This window comes from Synchiropus splendidus, chromosome 12, assembly GCF_027744825.2.
Source record: "Synchiropus splendidus isolate RoL2022-P1 chromosome 12, RoL_Sspl_1.0, whole genome shotgun sequence".
NCBI lineage: Eukaryota > Metazoa > Chordata > Actinopteri > Syngnathiformes > Callionymidae > Synchiropus > Synchiropus splendidus.
The window spans coordinates 20344261-20369941 of NC_071345.1; the positions used below are offsets into that span (position 1 = coordinate 20344261).

Consider the following 25681-nt stretch of genomic DNA (forward strand, 5'->3'; position numbering starts at 1 on the left):
ATCTGTCATGTTAAGTTAGCATCCTGCAGCACATTCACGGGAAAGTGCTGTGCAGGCCATGCCAGCACTTGATGGAGCACAAAACAGTTTTAGGGGCTTGTGAAAGTGAGACCACTGATTCCTCAGCAGCAGGCTGTTAGCGCAGCTACTGCTTAGCAACACCTGCCGGTCCGAGTGTGACATTCGGAAGGCGAAGCAAATTATTAATTTCACTGAGCAAGATAACCAGGTCGGTCGGATACACCGAATTCGTCACTGTTTTGGAGTCGGGTGCAGCGTTCATTAGCCACCTAAATCCGAAATGCTTGAAAACGTCTGGAGGGGAAACTTTCATAAATGCAGTGCTCTCTGTCTCGGAGTTTCGGTACAAGCGCCCAATATGTAATTATTTCATAAACATAGTAAAGTCTAAAGAGATTCACAAAAGTGCGACATCTCACAACGAATTAATTGTTTTCCAGTTATCCTTTTGACAGAATAGTTGCTGCATTCATTTTCTATTTTTTGCCTCCTTGAAGAGGTAGGTAAAAACATGTCTGAATTAAAATGATTTTATGGTTCATTTCTTTTTCACATGTACACATCATTTAGATTACAAATCGGTGATCGGCAGCAAAAATCCTAATTGGAGCATCCCTATATGTTTGTTTATTTTTTTCCTAAAGGGGACGACGACTGGTAACCCATGGTTTGAGAGTTATATTCAGTGTAAGGAAGATAAAACATTAACTTAAATAACAGTGTCAGTGTAGTTTAGTTTCTAAAAATATTTCTGCACAAAATGTTACCTCTACATGATACGTTGGGTTCCTGACAAAAAGCCAACTGACCTCACATTCTTCCATCACTATTGACTTTGAGGTGACACAACCCTGCAAACCACCACGGGAGTAGAAGCATTGTTCTCCACACACTGAGTGACAATTGTTTGAAAGTGCCTAGACGGAGAAGGAGATACCAGCGGGTGTTCAACTCACAGAACAAATAGAAAGACCCTGTTCAGTGATAAAACACGACTTATAAAGTAGCAGAAAGTGTCAGCTAACTCGCTCAGAATGGTACCTCTGCTGTGGTCAAGAATAAAAAAGGGAAAAAAGTGAAGTGCCATGAAAGAGGCAGTCTGAGGGGTGCTCTTACCCTGGTATACCTCCGGCTTCCATTTTGTTGGCCACAGTCACATCAGTAGACCACACATCATATTGCCAGCGTTTCTGACCCAGCACGCCGCCCAGGACCGTCCCACTGTGGACACCCACCCGCATGTCCACATCTGTTTGGGTTTTCTCACGCACATACCTGTATATGGTGACCAAGGAACTGAAGTTAGCCAATCATTCTTTTCCCTTCTTGGAAAATAAAAATAAAATTGTCAACACTTGTTGACATTTTCTCCCAAAACCTTGTCACCGCAGGTCAAACAGGCCCAACGTGTCTACCTCAAAAGCCAAGTTCACAAATAATTTCACAAGGCAAGGAACAGCCTGTTCTTCCTTCATCCAAGTTAACATTTTTCCTTCTGGACGGTTACCAGACTATGCACATTTGTGAAGCCACACCTGGGTTCAACTAAATAGTTAAGTGGCCTGACGTAGTTCTTGGGCCAGTGACTGTCAGATGTCACAACACTCATCTCCCATAGGCTGTAGTCATTTGTATTGTCTTGTCCAAGCGCACACGAAAGAAAGACTGAATATGATCATATTTCTGTATTACTGATTTTGACCTTCAATTATTAAAAAAAAAAGTGAAATGAAAAAACCCAAACTGCTACAACTACCACAGGTATGCAAAACATTGGCACCCACCACATTGAAATGTTTGCCCTAAAAACAAGTTAGGTATTGTATTATTACAAATATGATATCCTCCTGAACACATTCGACAGCATCAAAGACTAAATTCACGGAGTGCATCAAGTTAATGCCCTCTCTTTTTGAACCAGTTCAGTCAAGTGTAAAGTCAATGTCAGCCATCAATGGACACATGAAAAACACATCAGCACTGCAAAATCAATGGGACATCTAATTTAATGGACTCACGAAATGGCCTCAACCATGGCCAAGCCCATCATGATGGAACAGGCTGCATGGTCCTCCCTGTAGTCTGGCAGACCACAGATACAGTAGTAGCAATCCCCCAGGATTTTGATCCTGAGCTGGTGATATTTCTGATGATAGAAAAAAAACCAGATTAATTTCAAACATGTATACAAGATCCTATCCAGTGTACCAAAGCAGAATGAGGAATAAATAATATTGTTTTTTCTTTGATCAAGGTGAGCACATATTTCTAGAATACATTTAATTTAAAATATGTTCAGTTGGTTCTGAACTTTCTCAGCTATTTATTTTTTTTGCTAAGGTGTGGCCAAAGATATTTTAGCAACTTGGCCTCAGTGATTTCACCTAATGCATTTCTCATTAAAATATGATGAAATTGAAGCACACAGGGAAACATTTGAAAACTCACTGCTGCCAGTTTGTCGAATCGAGCAAAGAGCTCATTGAGAAGTTTGACAAGCTCCTGCGCACTGCATGAGGACGACAGCTGGGTGAAGCCCACAATGTCTGCAAACAAAATACTGCACAACAGAAATCCATGTTAGTCCTGTGACAGCAGGAAGACCAAGTTCAGATTGTGATGTGGATATCTATTATACTCCAAATACATATCAGAGCTGTCAAAACTAACACATTAAACTGTATAAACAAACATGAAAAATGGTGACTTCTATTATTTATGTCTCTGTGATCATGCCAGTGAACTACATTCATCTGACAAAATATTCCTGCGCAGCATTCATGCTCAAATATTAAGCAATAAATCTGTACTGAAGTTCTATAACAGGGCGTTTGTTCTTCCCATCCCCACCACAGCTATGAAGAGATCTTTTTCATTCATCGTGGGTTTTTACACATTTGTATTTGATCACATGACTCCCAGTAGAATAAGGAGAGAAAGTAACTGTCTATTAGGGCTGCACCAATCGGCCGGCACTGATATGACATTTATGATGCCATCATGATCAGCCAATAACAAATATGTTACTTACTTTCTTTTTTATAAATAAGATGCTATTTATATTCATACATAATTAGTACCGGTAGTGCTATTACTTTAAATTGTACATCGCAATAAAAAAATGACAAAACAAAACAGTTCGGGCATTTCTCTGGAAAGTCACAATACAGCAGTGAGATTGAGCCAGCCAGCTATGATGGTGGCCATTCAGCAGCTAAAAGCCCACCTGGTCCCGAGATACTCATTCCCTGGATATGTAGTCGATGAAAAGAGGAGCGGTCTGTCAGGTTTTAAGGTAACATTCTGGTCTTTAACAAGTGATGAGTGAAGTGAGTTATTTTTAATATTTACTTATTTTTGGACATATAGTTTTGTTTTTGGAAACTGGAGGCCTCAGACCGAAATTTCGTTGCCATAATATAGTATATGTTTTTGTGCAATGACAATAAAGAAAGTCTAAGTCTAAGTATATTTATTTTATATTGAGCAAACCACAAGTTAACTATGGTGGCACCAGCATTAACTGTATTTGACTAACAGCCCTAGTAAACATACAAATACCAATTAAATAAAAAAAACGAATTCAAGAGTAAAAGTTGAAAATCAAAAACTCAAAAATGAGAACAAAGCATTGGTCTCTTTGTACATTTTATACATTTTATATTTTTTGGGAAATATTTACTCCAGCAGAAATTGTGGCCACTCTAGTACAAAATACAAAGGCTGTTTTTTAACTAATAAAGTACCATATGTTTTTTGGTGCAACTTCTCATTGTCTTTATAATGTTTATAAGTTCCTGGAAAGACATATAATTCATCTTCACTTTCTTTAACTGATAATTTATAAAAATTTGATGGCCTCAGATTATGTAAGAATATTTTTTTTAACTTTTGGAGGTGACAACTTATCTTGGCACTGCATTGCCCAAACATCTAACGCCACAAACATCTATCACTCTGGATGCCAGAATGTTAGTGGGACAAAATGGGTAAAATGTCAACACTAACCTCAGGAAAAAGAAGCACAAAAAGTCAGTTTCTTTACCTGACATTTTCATGTCTGTACATGTACATGGTGTTGAATTGTTGCATCTCTTTCTGACTGGGCTCCTTCTTCATGTCTTGCAGCATCTCGTCAGCAATGTGCTTTGGAAGGATGGACAGCAGCAGCCTTTCCTTAAGAGGACATCATCACAGGCCACATTCAATTGACAAGTTCCAAACACAAAACATTTTCATTTCAGATTGAGGAATTCTCTGAAAAGACCTGAAGGCACGTGCTTACAACGATTTGTTGCCAAACATGTTTTGGTTGACATTGTAAAGACTATTTAAAAGGCTTTCCAATGAAATCAGCAGACCAAAACCCAGGCCGGGGCACAACCTCCCCTGGTGAAAGCATCTTTATGGAAGAGTGCTGCAGCACAGAAAAAGGGTATCTTTTCTTAATGTCTGTCACAAGCACTTCACATTGATCCTTTCATCCTTGAAAATGTAACTAAAGTCATACCGTTTTTTCAAGAATTGGTCCCCACAAAGTAGGAGACAGACAGACAGACAGACAGACAGACAGACAGACGTCGGCCTGGTCTGGTCACAGTCAATATTCTTATCAAACCAGTCAGAGGCCAATGGAAACAAATGGCTGAGTGGGCTGGATCTGTGATTGCAATTGACTCCAGCTCAAGAGGCCAGTTGCTGCGGTAACTGCCAGTGGCCGCTGCTCTTCATTTCATTAGTATTCCGGGACTTTGTTCCTTGTCGGTTTTATCAGCACATTGTTACAGACATGACTCTGTATGCTGTACGCCACATACTGTACATGGAGTGAGCGTCATCCTCCCAAAATGGAACAAGTCCATTATTTGTTTATGGAGATTAAACATATTTCTCAAGTAAACTAGGTGTATTTTTGGGAAATAAAATGTTACCGGATCATCCTCCTCCATCTCACCGTGTCCTCTGCCTCCTCTTCTCTCAAACCTATAAACCTCATGTCTTCCTTCACCACATCCATAAATCCCCTCTTTGGCATCATCCACATACACTTGTGATATGGCTTTGATGAAATGTACTTGTTGATTAATTTTTAATTATAGCGATTATTGTTACCCTCTTTGGTGCTTCTATTAAGACCTGCAGCAATAAAACACCCAAACTAATGAATGAATGTTTATCTCCAGACATTATTTAAATGAGGGATTCACATGACTTGCATTTCTTTGCACCATACTATATTACCTCTGATACGTGACTGAGTATAGCCAACATTTTTTTAATCTCTGCCCTTTATTCCCACCTCTCTCTATTAACTCTTAACATTCGTGATCTGTAACTGTGAATGCTTGTGTCTTTGCCATGTCTATTATGTTGCATATTATTTCATTTGCTTCTATTCACTTGTCCTCCAAGCCAATGTACCTCAGTTCTCTGCAATGTCTATCTCTGCTATGTGGCTGTTTCACCATGTTTATTGTTTCTGACTCTGTGCTCTGCTGTGATTTTGCCCCTTTGTTCCTCTGCGTTATCACGGTCAGCATCAGCGTTACCAACTTTGCTAGTAACAGCTTCAGTCGCCTCCTCTGCCCTCTTCCTATTTAGATTATGCTCCTTCTCAATTCCTTCCACTACTTTATTCTTGATTATTCCTCAGTGATTGACACACTTACTAATGTTGCCTCTGATTACGGATATTTTGTCCAATTTAATAATGGCAGCGCAGGACATTTCTCTTTGATGCAGATTATAATCACAAAAGAACACCAGTAATTAGTACTCCAGCCTAATAGCATCAAATTCATCGGCAGAGTGAATGTCGATGACACAAGCTGATAGAGCATGTCTCCTGTTTAACAGAGCAGCCGATCAAACGCGCAAGTTTAATACTTAAACTAAAGTTTTATTTTCAAACACCAACTATTCAAATGTATAGCAAGAACGCGTTCTTAGTTCACGTAGCTGTTGCTAGCATTGGGCAGCCAACTGTCACACCAAAGTTTCATTTCGAGAGGGGACAAGGCACTGCATTCATAACATGGACACATATTAAATCACTTGGCTAAATAGGCGAGACCAATGGAAGCGGCCTGACAAAGCCTCTTTTGTGAGAGTTTCACACCGGTTACGAGAGAATTGGTGAACTAGTGCTAAGTGCTAGTGCTAAGTGGATAACATATTTTCAGTGTAGATTTAACGGAAAAACCCAAAACAAATCAGCTTGTGATGGCACAAAGAGATCAAACATATGAGGCTTCCTAAACACGCTTTTCCTATACGAAGTAAGTAGTGTCTCATAGCATGGCAAGTCATTTCACCACAGTCCTGCAGTTTTAAGTCAACTCAAACTCAGTTAACTCAAACAAAAGAATTTAATTGTGCTATGAAAATGACATTATAGAATAGCAAGATTAGGACCTCCAATTTGGGGGTCATGTCGCCAGTATAATCCTCCACCACTCTGGAGGTATTTTAGCACTTGTTCATACAACAACCTTCATCCCCCACAACCAGTGTCAAGACAAGTCATTCTGTTTCTTTCGACAACCTACCTGCTGCTGACTCTGCTCCTCCAAGTTGAGTTTAACCTCCAGCGATTGTCGGGCCTCCAGAAAGGCCTTCCGATGCTTCCTGTCAGCCATGTAGTACGACATGACACCAACCGTGATGGCGCACGCGTAAATAATCATGTTTGCCAGAAGCTGCAAAACAAAACTTTCAATCAGAAGTTTTCAATAGATTTCAAGCTGCGCCTGGTAATGACTTTTGATAAGGCTCACTCTTGACGAAGAGTCTTGGTTAGAGCTAAAATGACTTTGTCATGGTCCACTTCTATTTTGTACTCCCACCAGCTGGTGAAGTCTCCTGGTTCCATTGATGCCAGCTGGATTGACTACACTCTCATGCTGGTAACTAGGACTCACAGTCAGTTCTGTTCTCTGTCTTCATCCAATATATTTTCTGGTGTTTTTTTGTAGCATCTTTCTCCAGGTTACTCTATGATGCTTTCTGTTTCTTTCCTTCTTTCCCCTGTTCAGCTGTTGGTCCACCGCATGCTTATATTGTAAGTGGAACTTCTTACCTGTCTGCTCAGTGCTGCTCCCTGGATTTCCTCCTGTTGTTGCTGGGCAATAGTGACTCCTAAGACCAGGGTGTGAACCCCGCACGACACAGTAGTGATGAGCACTATTGGAGTCAACCTCAAAGGCAGAGTGAGGAAAAAGGAGAAGCTGAAGAAGGCCTGCCAACCCACAGTGTCACTGGCTTGGTGGAAGTGGGCATAGTTCAGGCCCAAATAACAGAATATCTGAGCTGCTATCAACACCCACAGGGCATACGGCACCACGCGCCGGGAGATGCGATCTGGCAGCAGTCCAAATCGGCACAGCAAGTACAGAATTATATCCGTTGCAAGACCAGCCGCCGCCACCAAGACCGAAGCAAGCTTATCGGAGGTGTAAACCACCGCACACATGACGATTATGTAGGTGTCGAACAGGGCAGCGAACACCACCAGCACCAACAGGGTCTCATGACGCTGCCGTCTGAAGTACGTCTGGTAAAGATTCTCCAAGGACTCTGGCGCAAAGGTGAGACGCATGAAGCGTGGCAGACAGAGGCAGCATCCTGAACTCCGGACTGTTACCTCGTGTGTTCTACCAACTGCCTGTCCAGGGTCGGAAGTCAAAGTCACAGAGCAGTCAGCTGAGTACTCTGCCGAGTACTCTGGCTCGGAGAGAGCTCTGTTCCGAGGCATCGTTCGCACTGTGAAGAAAGCCTTTAAAGAAAACACCTGTTGTCTTCCAGGGCAAATATATTAGAGTTCCATCACCTACTGGTTTCAGAATAGCGTAGGAACCCAGTCTGCCCCAGAGGCAGACGCGTACGTGGCATGGATAACAGCTGTGTGTTGACTGTCACACAGCACAACGGATAGCTGTCCTCTTACATAGCTGTGTCTATCCCTGCTCACGTCACATGTACCAATCAAGTTCCCCGACTCCTGCAGCAACGTGATCCAGATTAAAGTCCCGCCCTCTTTATTCATTCAGGTCCGTCAGTGTGATGTCCGTGAGTGACCTGCTGCTGCTGCTGCTGCTGCTCTCTCTCCAAAGTTTTGATCCACATGAGCAAACATGAGTCCAAGTCACACAGACCTCCCCCATCACTTCCTCCCATCAGGGGCAGGCAGCTGATAGCATTTGGGTCACACATGGTCACTCCTCACATGTCCTGCAATCAAAACACAGAATGTTAGCAGTTATATTCTGTTTATATCCATACATCAGAACATAGAGGAAATACTTAAGTGCACAGATAGTTAATCAGTCCTGGCGGTCAAGCTACGTTCGAGAATCGGGCGCCCATTTTTTCATGTTTCGCAGACGCCCTGCCTGATCTGGTTCACCGGAAATTCCAGTGCTGGAACCGGAAATTGCACGTTTTACCAACTGACGTTTACTGTTAAGCGCATGCGTACATGGTAGGGATGCACCGATCCGACTTTTATGGTCCCGATACGATACTGATACTTGGGCTTTGAGAATCGACCAATCCGATACCAAATATTGACCTCGTGCAATATATTTGGGACTGGTCATGCTTGGAGTAAAAGTTCTAACTTCCTGGGTGTCCAATCAGTTGGATTTTCAATAACAAGTTACTTTCAAATCAGCTTCGTTGGCATTACCGCAATACTCGCATTACACAAGCACCGTGGAATTGCGGACATTCGTTTTGGTCCGGTATTAAGTTGGTGATATTAAATTTCCTGGCGGCACTCCCTCGCATGGAAACATTATCTTTGCGTAAATTGCATGTCGCTGCAGCCGTTGTCGGTGTGACAAGCATAAAATACTTCCAAACCTCTGAGCCACTGCTGTGTGCCACTGCCATGTTATTGCTCTTTAAGACATGCGCCGTCACCTGATGTGAACGTGTGCACAAAACATAAAGATGCCTCGCGGATCGGTTAGGGTTAGATACCCGATCGTACTTTGTGGGGCTGGATCGCATGCGCTCACCAGTAAACCGGTTAGTCTGTAACTTCCTGCTCCAGCACTATCATTTCCGACGGCCTACATCAGGCAGACGGACCAGATCGTACTTACGCATGCACGTAAAAACGTATAATTTCCGATATCACCAGTAAACACAATTCGTAGACCTTGCGCATGCGTGTTTCTAACATCAGTCAGGCGGACCACATCAGGCAGTGACACGCCGCCCTAACTAAAGAGATACTTAAAGCCTGCTCTAACCTCTTGAGTAAAGTTTGATTTAAGAGTAAAAGTTAAGCCAATATCATTTTTTACTGAAACCCCGACACAAAAATTGCTAGTGCTGCAACGACTAATCGACATATTCAATTATGATCGACTATTAAATTAGTCTGACTCTGTGAGAGTTTGCAGCCCTGCACACCAATAGCTTTAGGCCTGACGGAGCCTGCTGCAAAGGGCTGCTTAAATGCTGTGGTGATGACGGTTGCTCTCTCTCCATCTTGGCTCCAGGCGCTGACACAGTGACTAACCCTAACCCTAACCACAGGACTAGTAATATAATATAGTAATATAAACACTAAAACAGTTAGTCAGTCATAGTTTGTGCAAGATCTTAAGTGGGAGAGCTCCAAGAAGTGTCACTCGGAAGTAAACAACACAAGGGCAAATGACAAGTTGCTCTTATATTCTGAAAACATTTGTTTGGTGGGATTTTCTGGGACTATTTGTTTTCATCCAACAATTAAGCGTCGGATGCATCTGGTATGTTACAAGTGTGTGTGCATAGGCTGATGTGTTTTGCAGACGTGACTGTTCATGTAGCTGTTTCACACCAGAGCAAAGAAAGCATATATTTGATTCAATTTAATACGATGTCCAGTATTTACTCATCGTCCTTCTCATTTTGAAAACAAAGAACACGACAAGCAGGCCGGTTCAAAATTGCATACAGGAACCAAACTCCCAAGGAGCAATGCTGATGTTAGCTCTCAGCGAGCGCAAACCTCCACCAAAAAGCCAAAGTCCACCCACACACAATCTCCCAAAGCAAAGTGTGACTCAAAGGAGTGACAAATGACCCAAATGTCTGTCTGTCCCCTTTGCACATTTCCTGAAAATTTCATCCAAATCTGTCCATAACTTTTTAAGTTATTGTGAACAGAGACAAATGTGACCTCGGAACATACATTTTTGCTGTACTAGAAAAGTAAAGTGTAATTGCACATCCACTCATTAATTTCTTTTTTCTAATTTCAGGGAAATTAATGCACTTTCTGGGATACAATGTTATTCAGAGGTGTACTTGTGATAATTATAATTTCAGAGACAAATTATACTATTCACAAAGGCAGTGGAGAGTTGGGCGGGTGCGAAACTTCCTGAGGCAGGGTGCAACAGAAAATAATTGAGAAGCACTGGTTTAGCCCAACAAGCCAAGCTGTTCCCATTCTGTCCCGCCGAACAGCAAAAGCCACAACGTGCCCCGCCCCCAGTTCAGCTGTGAATCCGCTATTGCTAAGTTAACACCCTGTAAGGATGGAGGAGGCAAGCAGGGGTTAGTGCCGAAGCAAGGGAAAGCAACGTCAATCATCTGGTCCTACTGTCATTCTCAAACGCTGCTCCTAACTCCAGGAGACTGCAAAAAAAGCTCTGACCTATAGACGTTGTACAATGGAAGGAATGACTTCTTCTCTAAAGGATCTCATGGAATTAAATGCGAAACCTCAGCTCACTGCATTAGAACCACAGAAACATCTAAGCATCTCAGCGACGAGTGCCAGCTTGGAGAGTGTTTTCAGCAGAGGCTGAAACATTGTCCCCTGTATATGTTGTTCTGGATTACATTGTACCTACAGACATTACAGCTTAACTCAGATATGCTGGACCCATATACAGGTATTAGCACTACACAAACATGGACAATAGCCACGATAACCCTGGAAAAACAACATCAACAGACTTGTGTAACACGGACAGGTTTACTATACGCTACCATGTATAATGTATAATTGCATTTCAAGGTACTACATTACAACCAATGTACTGTAAATACGACACCACTATCAAATTATTGCACATTACCATGGATGTTACATCAATACAAACACACTTTGCCATATTACTCAGTCAAACAACAATTGCTACAAGTGTCTTCATGTACAGTACCGCAAAGCTGAATACTATCTCAGTACTGCCTATGCATACACACTAGTTCAACGTCTATATACACATCTTTCCACACTGCCCACCAGAGGCATTGGATCAGGGAGTCAAGTCCCTTATACTGCAGGTGACTGAAAAATATTGTTTAATTAATTTTGAAACATTTCACATCTGTATGTCCTGATACATTTGTCCTAAAGTGGATTAACACTGCCAAGTTGTGTATCAGTAATAAAAATATTAGCAGAAAATATAAGCAAAAATGTCAATATCTTGTCTCAGATTCACATTTAATGCCAAAAATAAATGGCCTGGATGGGATTTTTTTTAGCACAGTAGTTGAGAAATTCATAAGCACACTTCATTAGTATGCACTCAATTAAAATGAGAATAAACACAATACCACAACATGTAACCACGTCCAAGGCTGAGGTGTGTACTGACACCTCCAGCTGTTTAACAGGCGGGGAGGGGAGGTAGTGGCCCGGGGTCCGGGGTCCGGGCCTCTGCTGAAGGCCTGCACAACTACATGTTGCTCACACCTAAATGCTTCCTTGACAACAATAAAACAGATGAGAAAGACACCAACCACCTGGTGACGTCACAAAAGAACACTGGCTGCCTCACATCTGAGAACTGTCCGCAGGAACCAGTCTGTTAATCAGCAATCTCAGCTCCATCATCTCAGCTTCATCTGACGAGAAATGTCCACAACAGCAGGATCTGCTTACCGCCTCCTCGTCTCCTCCGGCTCCTAGTTTACGCTTCCCAGAACAGATGTTTGCCTTATGAACGGCGCCAGCACTCCCAGTTCACATATCTTCTCGGGGCATCCAGGCGTGTTCCAAGACATTTGTCGCGTCTCAAACATCTGCCTTAATTGTAGACCCGGGTGTTCTCAGCAGAGACGCTTCACTTTCAAGATACACGTATTCAACATTGAACTTCCGGTCAATTTGAAATATAAAATTCTTTAGAACCATACGGTATTTTCATATAATGACGATTTGAAACATTAAAGGGGGACAGGATCAGTTTTGAATAACTATATCTTAAAAATTAACAAAATTCTCCTCCGTGTAAGATCACCGTGGCGTGGGATTCCACTTTTATTCTGAAGGACCTTCCGCTCACATCAAAGTAAATTGACGCAGACGTCACTTCTACATTTAGTCCCGCCCCTGCAAAGAGGAATCACGAGTATCGTGTGAGGTCCTTGAAGCAGGAAGTCCAGTGGAGGGCCCTGCGTGGATCACCAGGCGTACTCTAAGCATATTTTGTATATTTGTTTCTGCGTTATTGTGCAAGTTTATCAGCCCTAAAATGTATGTTCTGCAATCTAGACACAGTTTGTCTAACAAAAGAAGAATAGCTGGGTGTGAAAGAGTTGAAGAAATCGGAGATTTTTAGAGCAAAATACGCCTTTTTACGCCAAAATACGCCACAGTGATGCACCAGCTGTTGACAAAACTCCTGACCTTTGATTTGCGTGGACATTAGTGGGACCAGTTCTGTCATTGATACTGTGATGCCTTCAGGCACTTATCGATCATTCCAATGAAATCTGCTCTCGACTGACAATCGATTGACAAATGCAACCATCAACCACTCTAACTCACAAAAAAACTGTACATCATCTGACAGCGAAGGTCAAGTGGGTTAACTTGGATTTTGTGAGCGTGTGTTTGAGAGTGTGAATTCAATAATTCCCCTGCGTCAGATTGACGGTCAAACGAGTTAAACAACGGAGATATTTGAGTGGAGCTTAGTCAGTATTGTGACTGGTTGAGTCATGTGTTCAAATAGAAAAAAAAAAACGTTTTTTGTTGGTTTAACTAATTTTCGATCATGTTTGTTAAACTTCTTTCTATTTCACAAAATTATGAAACATAACATGCAACATAAAACGTATAAGAAAATGCCAACAATGGTTGGTAGGAGACGGTTCAATTGTGGTGACGTTGCATTACTACGTAATGACGTCGCTGTGTGCGCCGCCGACGTGTTAGGGAAGTGGTCGTCACAAGCTGCTAACTGTTAGCATTTTATCTTGGATAAACACTGTCCTCTGTTTGCTGTGGCCCACAATGACACCTAGGTTTTTACTTCTAGTGTGTGTGAGAAAATAATTACGCGAGGGAGGTCGTTGCGTTTCAGGAGTTTGGTAAGTGTTTTTCTATCATCAAAGATATGCATGATTGCTAACAGTTGCTTTTAGCTGCTCATGTGTCACAGTATTCTTTGAACGATTCCCCGTCGTCTTGTTGTTGTCAGTGCTGTTGAGGGGATTAGTGACTGTTGTAATGCGATTTTTGCACTTGGATTATTAATTACATTTTCCATTCAGAGAGAAACGACTTGCATTTTTCTATTCTACCGATATATTTTTGTCCATATTGGTGTTTTTATACTAATTAAAATTGATAATCACCAGTTGAATACGATTTAGCGTGGGTCAGATTTCAGTGACCTGTTTTGTCTCTTTCCATACATTTTGCTGTTTGTTCTTCTGAACTATGTGTTTACCTAATATATTACATGATATATTTTCTCTTGGTTCTAAAGCAGGCTTCATGAGAAACTGACTTGGCGAACAAAGATGGGGAAGCGGAAGGTGCCAGATCTCTACAAAGCCCCCTTTCCCTTGTTTTCTATCAAGGTTGATCCCAACTTGGGGCTAGTCATTGTGGCAGGAGGAGGAGGGGCTTCCAAGACTGGCATCAAAAATGCTGTGGTTGGTCTTGTGTGCTTCTATATTGTCCTCACCATGCTCTAAGTGAGAAATAAGGAAGGATATTTTTGTGAATAACCGTATCATTTTTTTGTATTTCAGCAATTCTTGGATCTGCAGCTGGTTGGGGAGCATCAGTATAGCACCAGCCTAGTTCATTCTCATGATACAGACACACGTGCCACAATGAACATGGCAGTTGGGGACGGTGTGATTGCAGCTGGACAGGATGGGACTTGTCATCTGATGAAATTTAAAGATTGCAAAAAGAAAGAAGATGGTAAGTCCTTAATTTCTGGGTCAGTCATTTGCTCTTTGTTTACTCTGGCTAATTCTTCACCAGAACACTGAAAACATTATTTATAGCAGTTATAGCCTTTTGACAAACCTCGAAATCAGATGGCTCTAAGTGTATTCAGTCCTGTTACAGAAAACTTGGTACAATTTACCACACACAACTCCAGGCAGGTTCAGTGATAGACTGCTGTTATTTTGGGCAAAGGCCTGTGTTCATGCCCATCCAATCCCCTAACTGCCAAAATGTCAGTTTTGTTAAGGTCGTTTGCATTAATGAGCCTGTTTACTGTAGGTGTCGCTCCCTCAAGGCTTATTTGCTCACAGATCCTGTTTTATATGGACATTCTTCTTAGTGCAGACAAGGTTTGTGGCCTAATGCATTACGTGGTCCTCATCACTCTAAATTGGAAACAAATTTAGATGCTCACTATGGAGTTTCGCAGGTTTTAGTCACTGCTGTGTCATATTTGTGCTCCAGGAGCAGATACACCGCAGGGTGACGCCAGGCATCGAGCTGGCAGAGCAAAGAAAGATGCCGCCTTGGCAGCTGGCGACGCAGCAGGCATGAAGGATGAGACGGTCCAAATTTCTCTGACTGAAATGGCTGAACTACAGTCAGACCTGAACCCCAAAGATCCCTTTCAAAAAGTGGTTCGCTTCAGTCCTGACCATAGCCTTTTGATGACTGGTGGCACGGATGGGCACATCAGAGTCTGGGAGGTAAAGTGAAAACTGAACCTTTTCCTAATTTTCCTTTTTTTTTAAAAGCCCAAGTAATCAACACTCAAGGGAGAGTGCAGAGTAAACCTCACTGCCGGACAATACACTATTTCATCTTGTCATGAATTGGAAACATGATCTTTGTTATGCTGAATTCTCTGTTCCTTCATGTGCTGCTCCTGTTGTCTTTAAGCTCCAGCTCTAATACTCTTTTCTTCCTTCCCACTACCAGTTTCCATCCTTGAAGAAGAAGTTTGACTTCAAAGCACATGAAGGGGAGATAGAAGACCTGGATATGAGCCCAGGAAACAAGGTACCCATCTAAAATTGCCATGTGTTCTCTTAACACTGTAATGTTACTTATGCTGCTGTGGATTAAGGTCAAAGTTTTGTGTGCAATATTTTTCTATATAGTTTTACTAATCCATTTGCACATTTGTTGGATGATTTCATGTTTTACGTCGACATACTACATCTCATTCAGGTATAATGTAGACTTGTTTGCACAAAGTGCTCAGGGCCAGATTAACCTGCTATTTCAGCAAAATAAATTACTTGCATGAATAAGTCTACTAAAGTTTGCTCGATTGATATGCTATGAAAGTGTTTCCTTGCAGCACCTGGTGACTGTTGGCAAGGACTTTACCTGCAGCGTTTGGAGTGGCAACCAGTTGGTCACTACCTTAAAGTGGCACGAGACCACGTCTCACGTCAGTGAGAAAACGTACCAATACAGAGCGTGCAGGTGATTGGAAAACTCTGTTTTGTGTTCACATTCCCACATCAAAAATTCATTGTATCCCTACTTTCAAATTTGCATATCAGGTATGGAAAATTAGAAGACCAAGAAGATGCTCTGAGGCTCTACACGGTGCAGATCCCACACAAACGAGACAGGAGGCCGCCCCCTTGCTACCTAACAAAGTGGGATGGCAAGAGCTTTTTGCCCATGATGACGGCGCCGTGTGGCTCCGAGTCCATCTCCTGTATGGTTTTAAGGTGAGCCACTCCTGTGGTACATGTTATTTTGTTAGACCTTCTCACCTAGCTGCACCCCTGATCATTTTCAAGATTTTCCTTTATAAATCATTGGTTGTTCGGATCAGCAATTTCAGTTAAATATATCATATAGCAGACAAACACTGTGATATTTGAGAAGTGAACTGAAGTTTATAGGATTTACAGAAAGTGTGCAATTACTTAAACAAAAGTAGGCAGGTGCATAAGTTTGGGCACCCCAACAGAAAAATTACATCAATATTTAGTAGATCCTCCTTTTGCAGAAATAACAGCCTCTAAACGCTTCCTATAGCTTCCAATGAGGGTCTGGATTCTGGTTGAAGGTATTTTGGACCATTCTTCTACCACAAACAAAACATCTCCAGTTCAGTGAGGTTTGATGGTTTCCGAGCATGGACAGCCCGCTTTAAATCACACCACAGATTTTCAATAATATTCAGGTCTGGGGACTGAGATGGCCATTCCAGAACGTTGTACTTGTTCCTCTGCACGAATGCCTTAGTAGAATTGGAGCTGTGTTTAGGGTCGTTGTCTTGTTGAAGTATCCAGCCCCGGCACTACTTCAACTTTGTCACTGATTCTTGAACATTGTTCGTATCTGCTGATACTGACTGGAATCCATGCGACCTTCAACTTTAACAAGATTGCCAGTACCTGCACTGGCCACACGGCCCCACAGCATGATGGAACCACCACCAAATTTTACTATGGGTAGCAAGTGTTTGTCTTGGAATCCTGTGTTCTTCTTCCGCCATGCGTACCGCCCCATTGTTATGTCCAAATAACTCAGTTTCATCAGTCCACAGCACCTTATTCCAAAATGAAGCTGGCTTGTCCAAAAGTGCTTTAGCATACCTCAAGTGACTCAGTTTGTGGCATGTGCACAGAAAAGGCATCTGCCGCATTACTCTCCCATACAGGATCTGCTTGTGCAAAGTGCGCTGAATAGTTGAATGATGCACAGTGACACCATCTGCCGCAAGATCATGTTGTAGGTCTTTGGAGCTGGTCTGTGGGTTGTGTTTGACTGTTCTCACCATCCTAGGCCTCTGCTTGTCTGAGATGTTTCTTGGCCTGCCACTCCGGGCCTTAACTAGAACTGTGCCTGTGGTCTTCCATTTCCCCACTGTGTTTCTCACAGTGCAAACCGACAGCTGAAATCTCAGAGCTAGCTTTTTGTATCCTTCCCCTAAACCATGATGTTGAACAATCTTTGTTTTCAGGTCATTTGACTGTTGTTTTGAGGCTCCCGTGTTGTACTTGCAACTGGCCACCTTAAATACCCTTTCTCATGATTGACTTCACCTTTGTATGTAGGTCAAGGGTCAATGAGCTTACCAAACAAATTTTGTGTTCCAACAATTGGTGCTAAAGGTATTCAAATCAATAAAACAACAAGGGTGCCCAAAGTTATGCACCTGCCTACTTTTGTTTAGTAATTATTGCACACTTTCTGTAAATCCTATAAACTTCAGTTCACTTCTCAAATATCACTGTGTTTGTCTGCTATATGATATATTTAACTGAAATTGCTGATCCGAGCAATCAATGATTTATAAAGGAAAATCTTGAAAATGATCAGGGGTGCCCAAACTTTTGCATACGACTGTGTGTATATATACTGTATATATATATATATATATATATATATATATATACATACACACACACACACACACACACACACACACACACTACATTCACCCGAGTTAAGATGCTGAGGATAGTTGTGATTCTCTGTTTCAGTTATGTTTCACAAAGAATGAAATGCATATTCAGCAATTGATTTTTAGTGAAATGATGGCCTATTTTTTTTTACTAAAAAGAAAGTAGAATGTTGGCCTCCCCACTTTGGTGACCTAGGGTGCTTGGGTGGGTTCTTTCTCAAGGCAAAATCCAAGATGTGAACACAAGCGAGTCAGGTTTTGGCCACGGACTTGATGACGGCTCCGCACAAACACGATAAATGCTGGGCAGTAAATGGTGTGATCGTTGTCTGGGCGCACAACATTGTTCAAAAACTTCTCAAACTCCCAGAACACTGAGGTGTGCAGCCGGATTGATAATTTCTGACGTCTGGATCTGTACTTAAATGATTAAAATCTTGTCCATCGTCAGAAATCTCTCCCGCTGTGTTCAACGTGTTGTGAGAGCAGTGTGGAATCAAGACGCTCTGTATTACGCAGCTTGTTTCCGCTATTTCCTTGTAAAATAAACATGACAACACTCTTTCATGTTTAGTTTTGGCTGTGAAACACCACATTCTGTTACGGCCGTCATCAGTTCATATTTGGTCCGTCATCAGTTCATATTTGAGGTAAGGACGACTCGTAGTACTAAGAATTGACAGAAATAAGGTGGTCTGGCCAATGATGGTAAATAGGTTGTTGCACGGCTCATGACGACTTCCTTGAGACGTGCTACGTTATGGGCCACAAACCACCTATTTTGCACGGATCGGCGCCAGCTGAGGAGAAAAAAGGGACATCACCTGAGGCGCAGAGGTGCGAGGCTGCATAGCAGGGAGCGAATCAAACTCAGGCCACCCGAGACAGAACCCACTGTGTGAAAAGGCCCCCAGACTCCGATGTCACAGAAGTGCCCCAGAAAGCATTGCCCGTCTGCCCTACTACACTGTGATGGCTGAAAGAAAGAAAAAAAAAAAGCTGAATATCACTGGCGTTGCCAAGAAGCTAATGCTGTTAATTGCTAGAACTTTATCAGTCAACTCTGCCTGAAAAGCGACATTGATCAAGTACCCCACAATTGCTTGTTGTGTTCGTCTCTTAATTCACTCTCAATGCTATCCAGGTCATTCTTAATCACAGAGACAGACTTTTGATGAATTCATAGGAAAGTCGTAGGTTTCGGCTGATGATTATTATTTTGGTGCATCCATAATGTAGAAATAGATTTTAGGAATTTATTTTTGCAGATGTAGATACAAATGTTAAGTTCAAATTGAGCTATAGATATATGGGGAGTAAAGTAGATGGATCTAAGGCAGCAAGTATTCCTAACTGATATTCATAGTCATTCATCTCTCTTTTTGTCTGCCACAGTGATTCCGGGACATTTCTTGGACTTGGCACTGTCACGGGATCCGTGGCTATCTACATCGCTTTCTCCCTACAGGTAAAAACACAGTGGCTACAGCTGCCACATCAGGCTAAGTTTAGGAAACCATTAACACAGAATGATCTGTTGATAGAGTGTTATTTTTATGAATAGTGGTGGGTTTCTCTGCTGGCATCACGCCTTTTTTTGACAAGCCCTGAAGTTGAGAATGTGGTGTGGGAACAAATGTGCCTTGTGTAATTCATTACTTTTGTGCCCCATGACCTCTCATTGTGCAATAATGTTGTGGCAGACTGATGTCCTTAATACTAACCATATGTTCTAACCCTCACTCCCTCCCCTTTCTCACCTTCTGTGAGTAGAAATTGTACTATGTCCAGGAGAGCCATGGCCTCGTGGTAACAGATCTGGCCTTCCTGCCCAACTCTCTCAAAGGCCGATGCCTCAAAGGGAACAATGAAGCAGCCATGTTCAGTGTCGCTGTGGACAATGGCTGTCAAGTCCACGTCATCCCCAACCGAAGTAAGTAGACATCCAGGTGCTTGTGAAATCACAGTGAAAGGTCCTGCATGAGCTGATTGTCAGACTTCAGACAGCACCTTTGCAGTTGAAGGGTTCATGAGTGTTAACGCTGAGCTTCCCTCACAGCCCAGTAGTATTCAACGCAGTAGCCTTCACTGAACTAGTGAGCACACGAATATGGAAATGAGCATCGGCTATTACTCATCCTTGATTTTTACTGCCAGGTTTATTAAACTATCCACCATCCATATATTTTACTGTTTGATCTGTTCATTTGTTCCATTTGCATTGTTCTTTCATTCTTCTTTCCTCCCTTCATAGGTGTCTTTTCGGTCATTCTTCTATCAGTGTTTGTTTCTGAAGTAATATTTAATTTAAACAAGTGGGATTGTTGTTCTAGTTTTATCTCTGCTCTCATCCTCAATATTCTCTTTTATCATTTTATGTACTAGTTTAAATAACACATTGGGTTGGTTTACATGTGTACTGAAGTCAACTTCTACATTTTTTTTACACCTGTCACAATGATGATAATGGGAATGCCCTGTTAAAGCAGCAGCTGTAGATTGGCGGAGATGCTACTGTTGCCACAGTTTGACCGTGTATACCTAGTTGCTCGGGCTATGCAACAAAATCAACGTTTGATCTGACTGTTGTTTCACTGGTGTTTAAAAAATAAAAAATCAGGCTGTTTCATGTCTCAGCCTCAACTGCGTCGTGGAAAAGTGTGAGGCATCATTGAACCCCTCTGGTGTTTTCACATGTAATCACATAATGCCAGGTTTTAAAGCACTTTCATCTATTTTCTTGTCTCCTCCAGGATCCTACCCTGTCTGGCTGGTAATCGTAATGTGTGGCCTGATGGTGGTTGTGGTTGTGCTTCTCCTGCAACTTGTCTTCCCTGGGTTCTTTTAAACTCCACTCAGAACTTTGGACTCATCATGAAAAGCTGGGTGTTCTTCAGCAGAAGGCCTGTGTGTCCAGCGGCATCCTGGTGTGCCCGTCTGTGCTCTCACTCAGGGCTGTTCACTGGACTCAGCAGCTGGGAGGTTTTTTCCACTTTGATGTCAGTTCATCTTCATCTAGCTAGAATCATGTTGAAGTGCTCAGGGTCCTGAATGTGAAGAGTGTGTTCTTTCAATTGAATATTTTAGAGATCATGTTAAAATATATGCAAAATGGCACTGCAGCAGTGTTTTCACACTCCGTTAGCTGCCGTATGTGTGACGCCTATACTTACCAGTAGTCGGCAGCAGAGACAAAGGGAGAAGGGACAGAGTTTTCCAGCTGCCGATGTCGATTACCGTACTCTGGTGAAGTTGTCACTGAAACATAATTGCTCATATCTGAGAGAGGATGAAGGATCATCCTGGTTTACTGATTATCCTGGATGTCTTCGTAATGTAATTAATGTTAATTTTTAAAAGGTCCGCGGATTATCTAAAAGGACGAAAATAAAATAGTTGCCCTTGCACAGCCTTTGCCATTGTTATTGTAGGAATATTAATACTCCCAAATGACATGTTGAAGTCCCAAAGAAAAATGTTTTTATGTCTTGCACAGCATCACCCCTTTATCTCTCCATGTATTGAGGCCTCGGTTTTTGTTCCAGGCGTTTTATCATGAGCGATTTTAAACATGTCCTATGTCTGATGTCTTGGTACCTACTTCTTCTGTAGTTACTGTTTTATTTCATTCTGTCAACCGACCAGGAAACACCTGACGTTTTTGGAGTCGGACGGCTTCGGTTTCATCCAAAGCATTTCAAAACACATTTTACATTCACAAACACCTGCATACACTAAAGGGTTTCTTCATCTTTCAGTGGAAATCGCAGCAGATTTTAAAAGACCATGCAATTGTCACACATTAATTTGATCTACAAGACAATCATGATGCAATTCTCATGCCAAATTAAAAGACAGAGCCTCCTCTGGAGACATGAGGACACTACAGACTATTGACATGTCCTGTATTTGCAGCCAACATAAGTCATGGCAGACATGACCACAATGACGAGCGATGGGAGAGATGGACTCAGCAGGCTGGAGGGAACGTTACTCTGAACACTAAAGACAGAGGGGCCGCTGCTAAAAATGCACCACATACCAAAACCTCACAAACAGGATGCCACACTTTGATTCAAGTGGTGCTTGAGAGAAGCATGGAAATAAAAACTGAAAATATAACAACCTTTTGAAAAAAAGGTGACAGTTTCCAATGCAAAGTTATTTCGTCTGTACACACTCACAAGTCAACCAAGATTGTTTGACTTTTCATGGCTGATAGTAGCAGAGTTAGTCTTATCAACACAACAGTGTAATTGTGAGTTAACTTTGCTTTCATGCAATTAAACAAGATGAAATTAAACATTGTTTAATAGATTAATTGTAGTTCATGTTTTTAGGCCAAATAATATCAAAATACACATTCTATAGTTAACTTCAGATATAGATTGCTCACTTTTATACAGTATTTTAAATGTACAATACACCTGTTGGAGGTGTGTGGACGTTAGCCTGGATGATAGTTGACTGTTGTTTGTTAAGAAATAACAACATACTCATTAATGTTGTATTATTGGACACGGTGTGATACGAGGAGAAAGTAAACAAACAGAAGAGTTGTCCTCATTACTAAAATGTCCCTGTTGTCATATTCCCCATAGTTTTTAAGTACACGGTAGTATCCTGGGAATCTATTCATACTTCCACTTTCAAGTCAGCTCTGGAGCCCCCTCGGTTTAAAGGGATCGTTTCAAGTGATGAACGGGGAGTATTGGGACACTGCAGTTAAACGTGAACCCGCAAAACGGAGTGCCAGGGCCAAAAACCAATGTTAGGGTGAGAATTGGGACAGGCCCATAAATTTTCAAATAGACTGACCAATCAAAGGGCCACGTCATACATGGGGCCCCTAGACTGCAGCTTGATAGTGCAATATCAAATGTGCTTCCTCAGTCATTGGCTATGCTACGCAAACTGGAGGCACCAACACCGTTCTGGTTCTGGAAACGGCGCTAATTCTGCTAGTTCTCAGAATCCTGCTTTCTATCGAACCACAGATATCTGTGCGACTCATTCTTGGCGTGTTTGTTGGGACTGTGACTATTTGTTTTCATTCCACTATCAAGTTTGAGATGACTTTTAATGATAAGGAGACATGTAAGATGATTAAATCGGAATGGAACGTGTGCGAGGGTGAACTGTTGGGAGTCATAACCTGCACATTGCTGTGCTGGTGTGAACGGACTCTATTAGACCAGGAAATAACAATTTACACTTACATACACACATACAACGATTAGCTTTCACACACATGTTGCTATTCTTGTGGGGCCATTGCACGGTTTCTCATTGACCTTATGCTCTTCCCAGCCTCTCACCCTAAACCTAACCACCCAAAACAAACGGCTGGCCTTAACCAGGACTCAGAAACAAACTTACACCCAATATAATGACCCAGTTATTTTGAAGTCTCCAAGTTCACATACAGCTACACAACCACAGATCCAAAAATAGGGAAAGTGGGAATATGGGGTGTACAGTACATTATAAAAACTGTTCTTCACTCTGCTCTTTTTAACCTCTGTATCAAGTAAGAAGAAATATTGACAGAATTGTATGCAATATGTCAATTAAGAAACCAAGTAATGAAATAGTTACATAGTTACATAACAGTCATATAACATGTCAAGTAACACATTTGTAATGTTTGTAAACTATCAGAGGATTGAAATGAACATTTGTTTTTTTCCCCATCTATTCACCACCTTACAGTGCCAGTAGAGTTATGTAAAGTGGCTTCATGAGGCACATTTTGGCTTGAAGTTGAAGCATTCAAAGACGCTGGAGAGGACAATTCTTTCATGCATACTTGCGCTGTTCTGAACTGTGTGATTGCTCACTTTAGCAATTCCGAATGCTCACGTTCACATCACACTTTCTCCAGTGATGTTGTAAGTGTTATACCAGAAAGTGTAATTGTTAAATGGACAGACCACATTAAAAAAGCCTTGCCTTGGTAGTTGTTTTTGCAGTTTTTGTTGCAGGCGCATCGTTGTTGTTGTTGCTGCTGTATCACTACAAGATGGTGACGGCAGCGTGACTGAATGTGGCTAATAGATCAACATTTTAAAAGAAGTACCATCTTGCTGAAAGACAACAGTGTAATCTCCACAGACACGTGTGGGTGGGGGGACCTAAGTAGAAGTAGGATTACACATTTGTAAATTCAGTTCCCTCTCTCACCCCAAATTCAGGTTTTTAGATCAAGACATGTATTCATTTATCCATCTTTGCTGGATTTGTTTTCGGCATGATGAGGAAGACTGACCCAGAATATCTGTATTTACCACGTCAACATAAATTGACATGTCTGTCTGGCTCCCAGCGTGCTTGTTGCTATGCCAGATCTTCCTCTGTGGCTCACACTGAAGCTCTTAAGTAAGTCATTCATAAGACCAACATGGAAAAGCAAACACACACTTAAGGGGATCTAACTTCTGTTTGTAGACAAACACAGTAATGAGACAAAGAAAATGACAGCGGGAGTGGAACATCGGAGTGTCTGGGCCAACTCGCACCACAAAGCGGTGACTTCGCCCCTCTGAGGCGAGACTGTGGGGAGAGCGATGGTTTCACAGTGGATCATTTTATACCACATGAACTACTGGAAAGCATGTCGAAGGTCTGTTTGTCAACATTAGGAGAGGGTTGTTCGAGTGCACTCCAGAAGACGCACAGTCTGTGCCCATGATGGACTGGAGAGGATTTTACTACAGTCTGTAAAACAGCCAGACTTGTGCATGCTGAATGTGTTCACCCCACACCTTCGTCAACACGGCCACACTTGGATACCGTCAGGAAGTGAGGGCTCATGAAAAGTCAAACGGGAGGATCAAACAAACAGCAGGTGGCAGGAAGCCAGTACTTGGGAATGGATGATGAAAGTCCTTAGTTTGTTTCCAATTAAATTTCACTGATTTGATTGCAATGTTGTGTATTTTAAAGTCACTATGGAAGCCCGTACTTGCTGAGGTTGCATTGTGTAGCTGCTTGAGTGTGGCAAAAACAAACACAACTCATTGGATGTTTATTTCAATCGCTTCCAATAAATTGTAACTGACTCTGGAGTAGAGGGTGAATGTTGTCCTGAGGGTCTCACTGCAACAAAATGGCTCCCAGCCCATCTTCTGAGGCATCCACCTCCACAATGAACTGGAGACCAGGTCCTGGTGGCGTAGGATGGGAGCTGACGAAAAGTGGGTGTGCAGCTTGACAAAGGCATCTTCAACCTCAGGATTCCAAAGGCTTCTTGACGGACGTCTGACTGGCCAGGGATCCAGCTATCTTGCTGTAGTTCAGAATGAAATATCTGTAGAAATTTGTGAACCCCAAGAACTGCTGCAGCTGCTTGCGAGCTTAAACACCACTTGAATCTTTATTGGGTCCCTGTCCCAGGATGAAACCCAAAAAACAGACCTCCTTGACATGACACTCAAACTTACTTATCTGCCTTGCCGAAAGGTTTGTTCTCCAACAACCACTGAAGTGTTCCTCCTCCCCCCTCAAAAAAATTATAATGTCATTGAGATAAACGTATGTTAAAGTGGCTACTCATGTCTCCAAGTATCGTTAATCAATGCTTGAAATGCTGCAGAAGCGTTGATAGGACGTTCAGGATGAGAAACATTGTACAGTCTGCTAGAGGGGAAGTTACATTCAGTGAACCGCTATTTCTATGTCATACATGCTACGCCTTCTAACGGGCTTTGCTATTGGTTAATACAACGGTGAAGACCGCTGCCAATCAGGAGATCACCCTGGTTGAATGACAACCCATCATGGGGCTCAACTCCTGTGGCCTCATAAGCTCTGGAGATAGGTCCACAGATCCAATGAGCCAACACAGTGACCACCGTGACAAACTTTCCGATTTCCATTCAGTTTGGCACTCTCAATGAGAACCAGAGGGGACATTTCACATTTGCTGTTGAAGCAAACAGATCTGCAACTGGTGAACCGAACCGGTTCCACACTGACCTTATTATCTGAGGAGCCAGTTCCCACTCCTCCACCAAGGCCTCGACATCATGTCCACCCCAATGTTCAGGGAGCCTGGGCATGAC

At 42.2% G+C, this 25681-nt stretch overlaps 2 protein-coding genes across 3 annotated transcripts in view; one reads left to right on the forward strand and one right to left on the reverse strand.

Moving 5' to 3' along the window:
• adcy3a (adenylate cyclase 3a) overlaps positions 1 to 12231 on the reverse strand; it is a 33490-nt gene extending 21259 nt beyond the window's left edge. Inside the window, exons 1-7 of the mRNA XM_053880338.1 lie at positions 11915 to 12231; positions 7100 to 8250; positions 6570 to 6719; positions 4067 to 4197; positions 2470 to 2581; positions 2040 to 2167; positions 1138 to 1296 (exon numbers count right to left, since the gene is read on the reverse strand). Coding sequence (XP_053736313.1) covers positions 1138 to 1296; positions 2040 to 2167; positions 2470 to 2581; positions 4067 to 4197; positions 6570 to 6719; positions 7100 to 7774 — 1355 coding nt within the window. The 5' untranslated portion in view covers positions 7775 to 8250; positions 11915 to 12231. The remainder of the gene's footprint in view (positions 1 to 1137; positions 1297 to 2039; positions 2168 to 2469; positions 2582 to 4066; positions 4198 to 6569; positions 6720 to 7099; positions 8251 to 11914) is intronic.
• A 917-nt stretch (positions 12232 to 13148) lies between these two features.
• preb (prolactin regulatory element binding) lies at positions 13149 to 23822 on the forward strand. Of its 2 annotated transcripts, none has more exons than XM_053881749.1 (10): positions 13149 to 13347; positions 13749 to 13917; positions 14017 to 14194; positions 14690 to 14931; positions 15164 to 15244; positions 15549 to 15676; positions 15757 to 15930; positions 19014 to 19086; positions 19392 to 19551; positions 20372 to 23822. In XM_053881749.1, the coding sequence occupies exons 2-10, from the start codon at positions 13783 to 13785 to the stop codon at positions 20464 to 20466; spliced, it is 1266 nt and encodes a 421-aa protein (XP_053737724.1). In that variant the 5' UTR covers positions 13149 to 13347; positions 13749 to 13782; the 3' UTR covers positions 20467 to 23822. The 2 variants fall into 2 exon arrangements, with proteins under 2 accessions (XP_053737724.1, XP_053737725.1); XM_053881750.1 differs by having other exon boundaries at positions 13752 to 13917.
• Positions 23823 to 25681: the final 1859 nt, after the last annotated feature.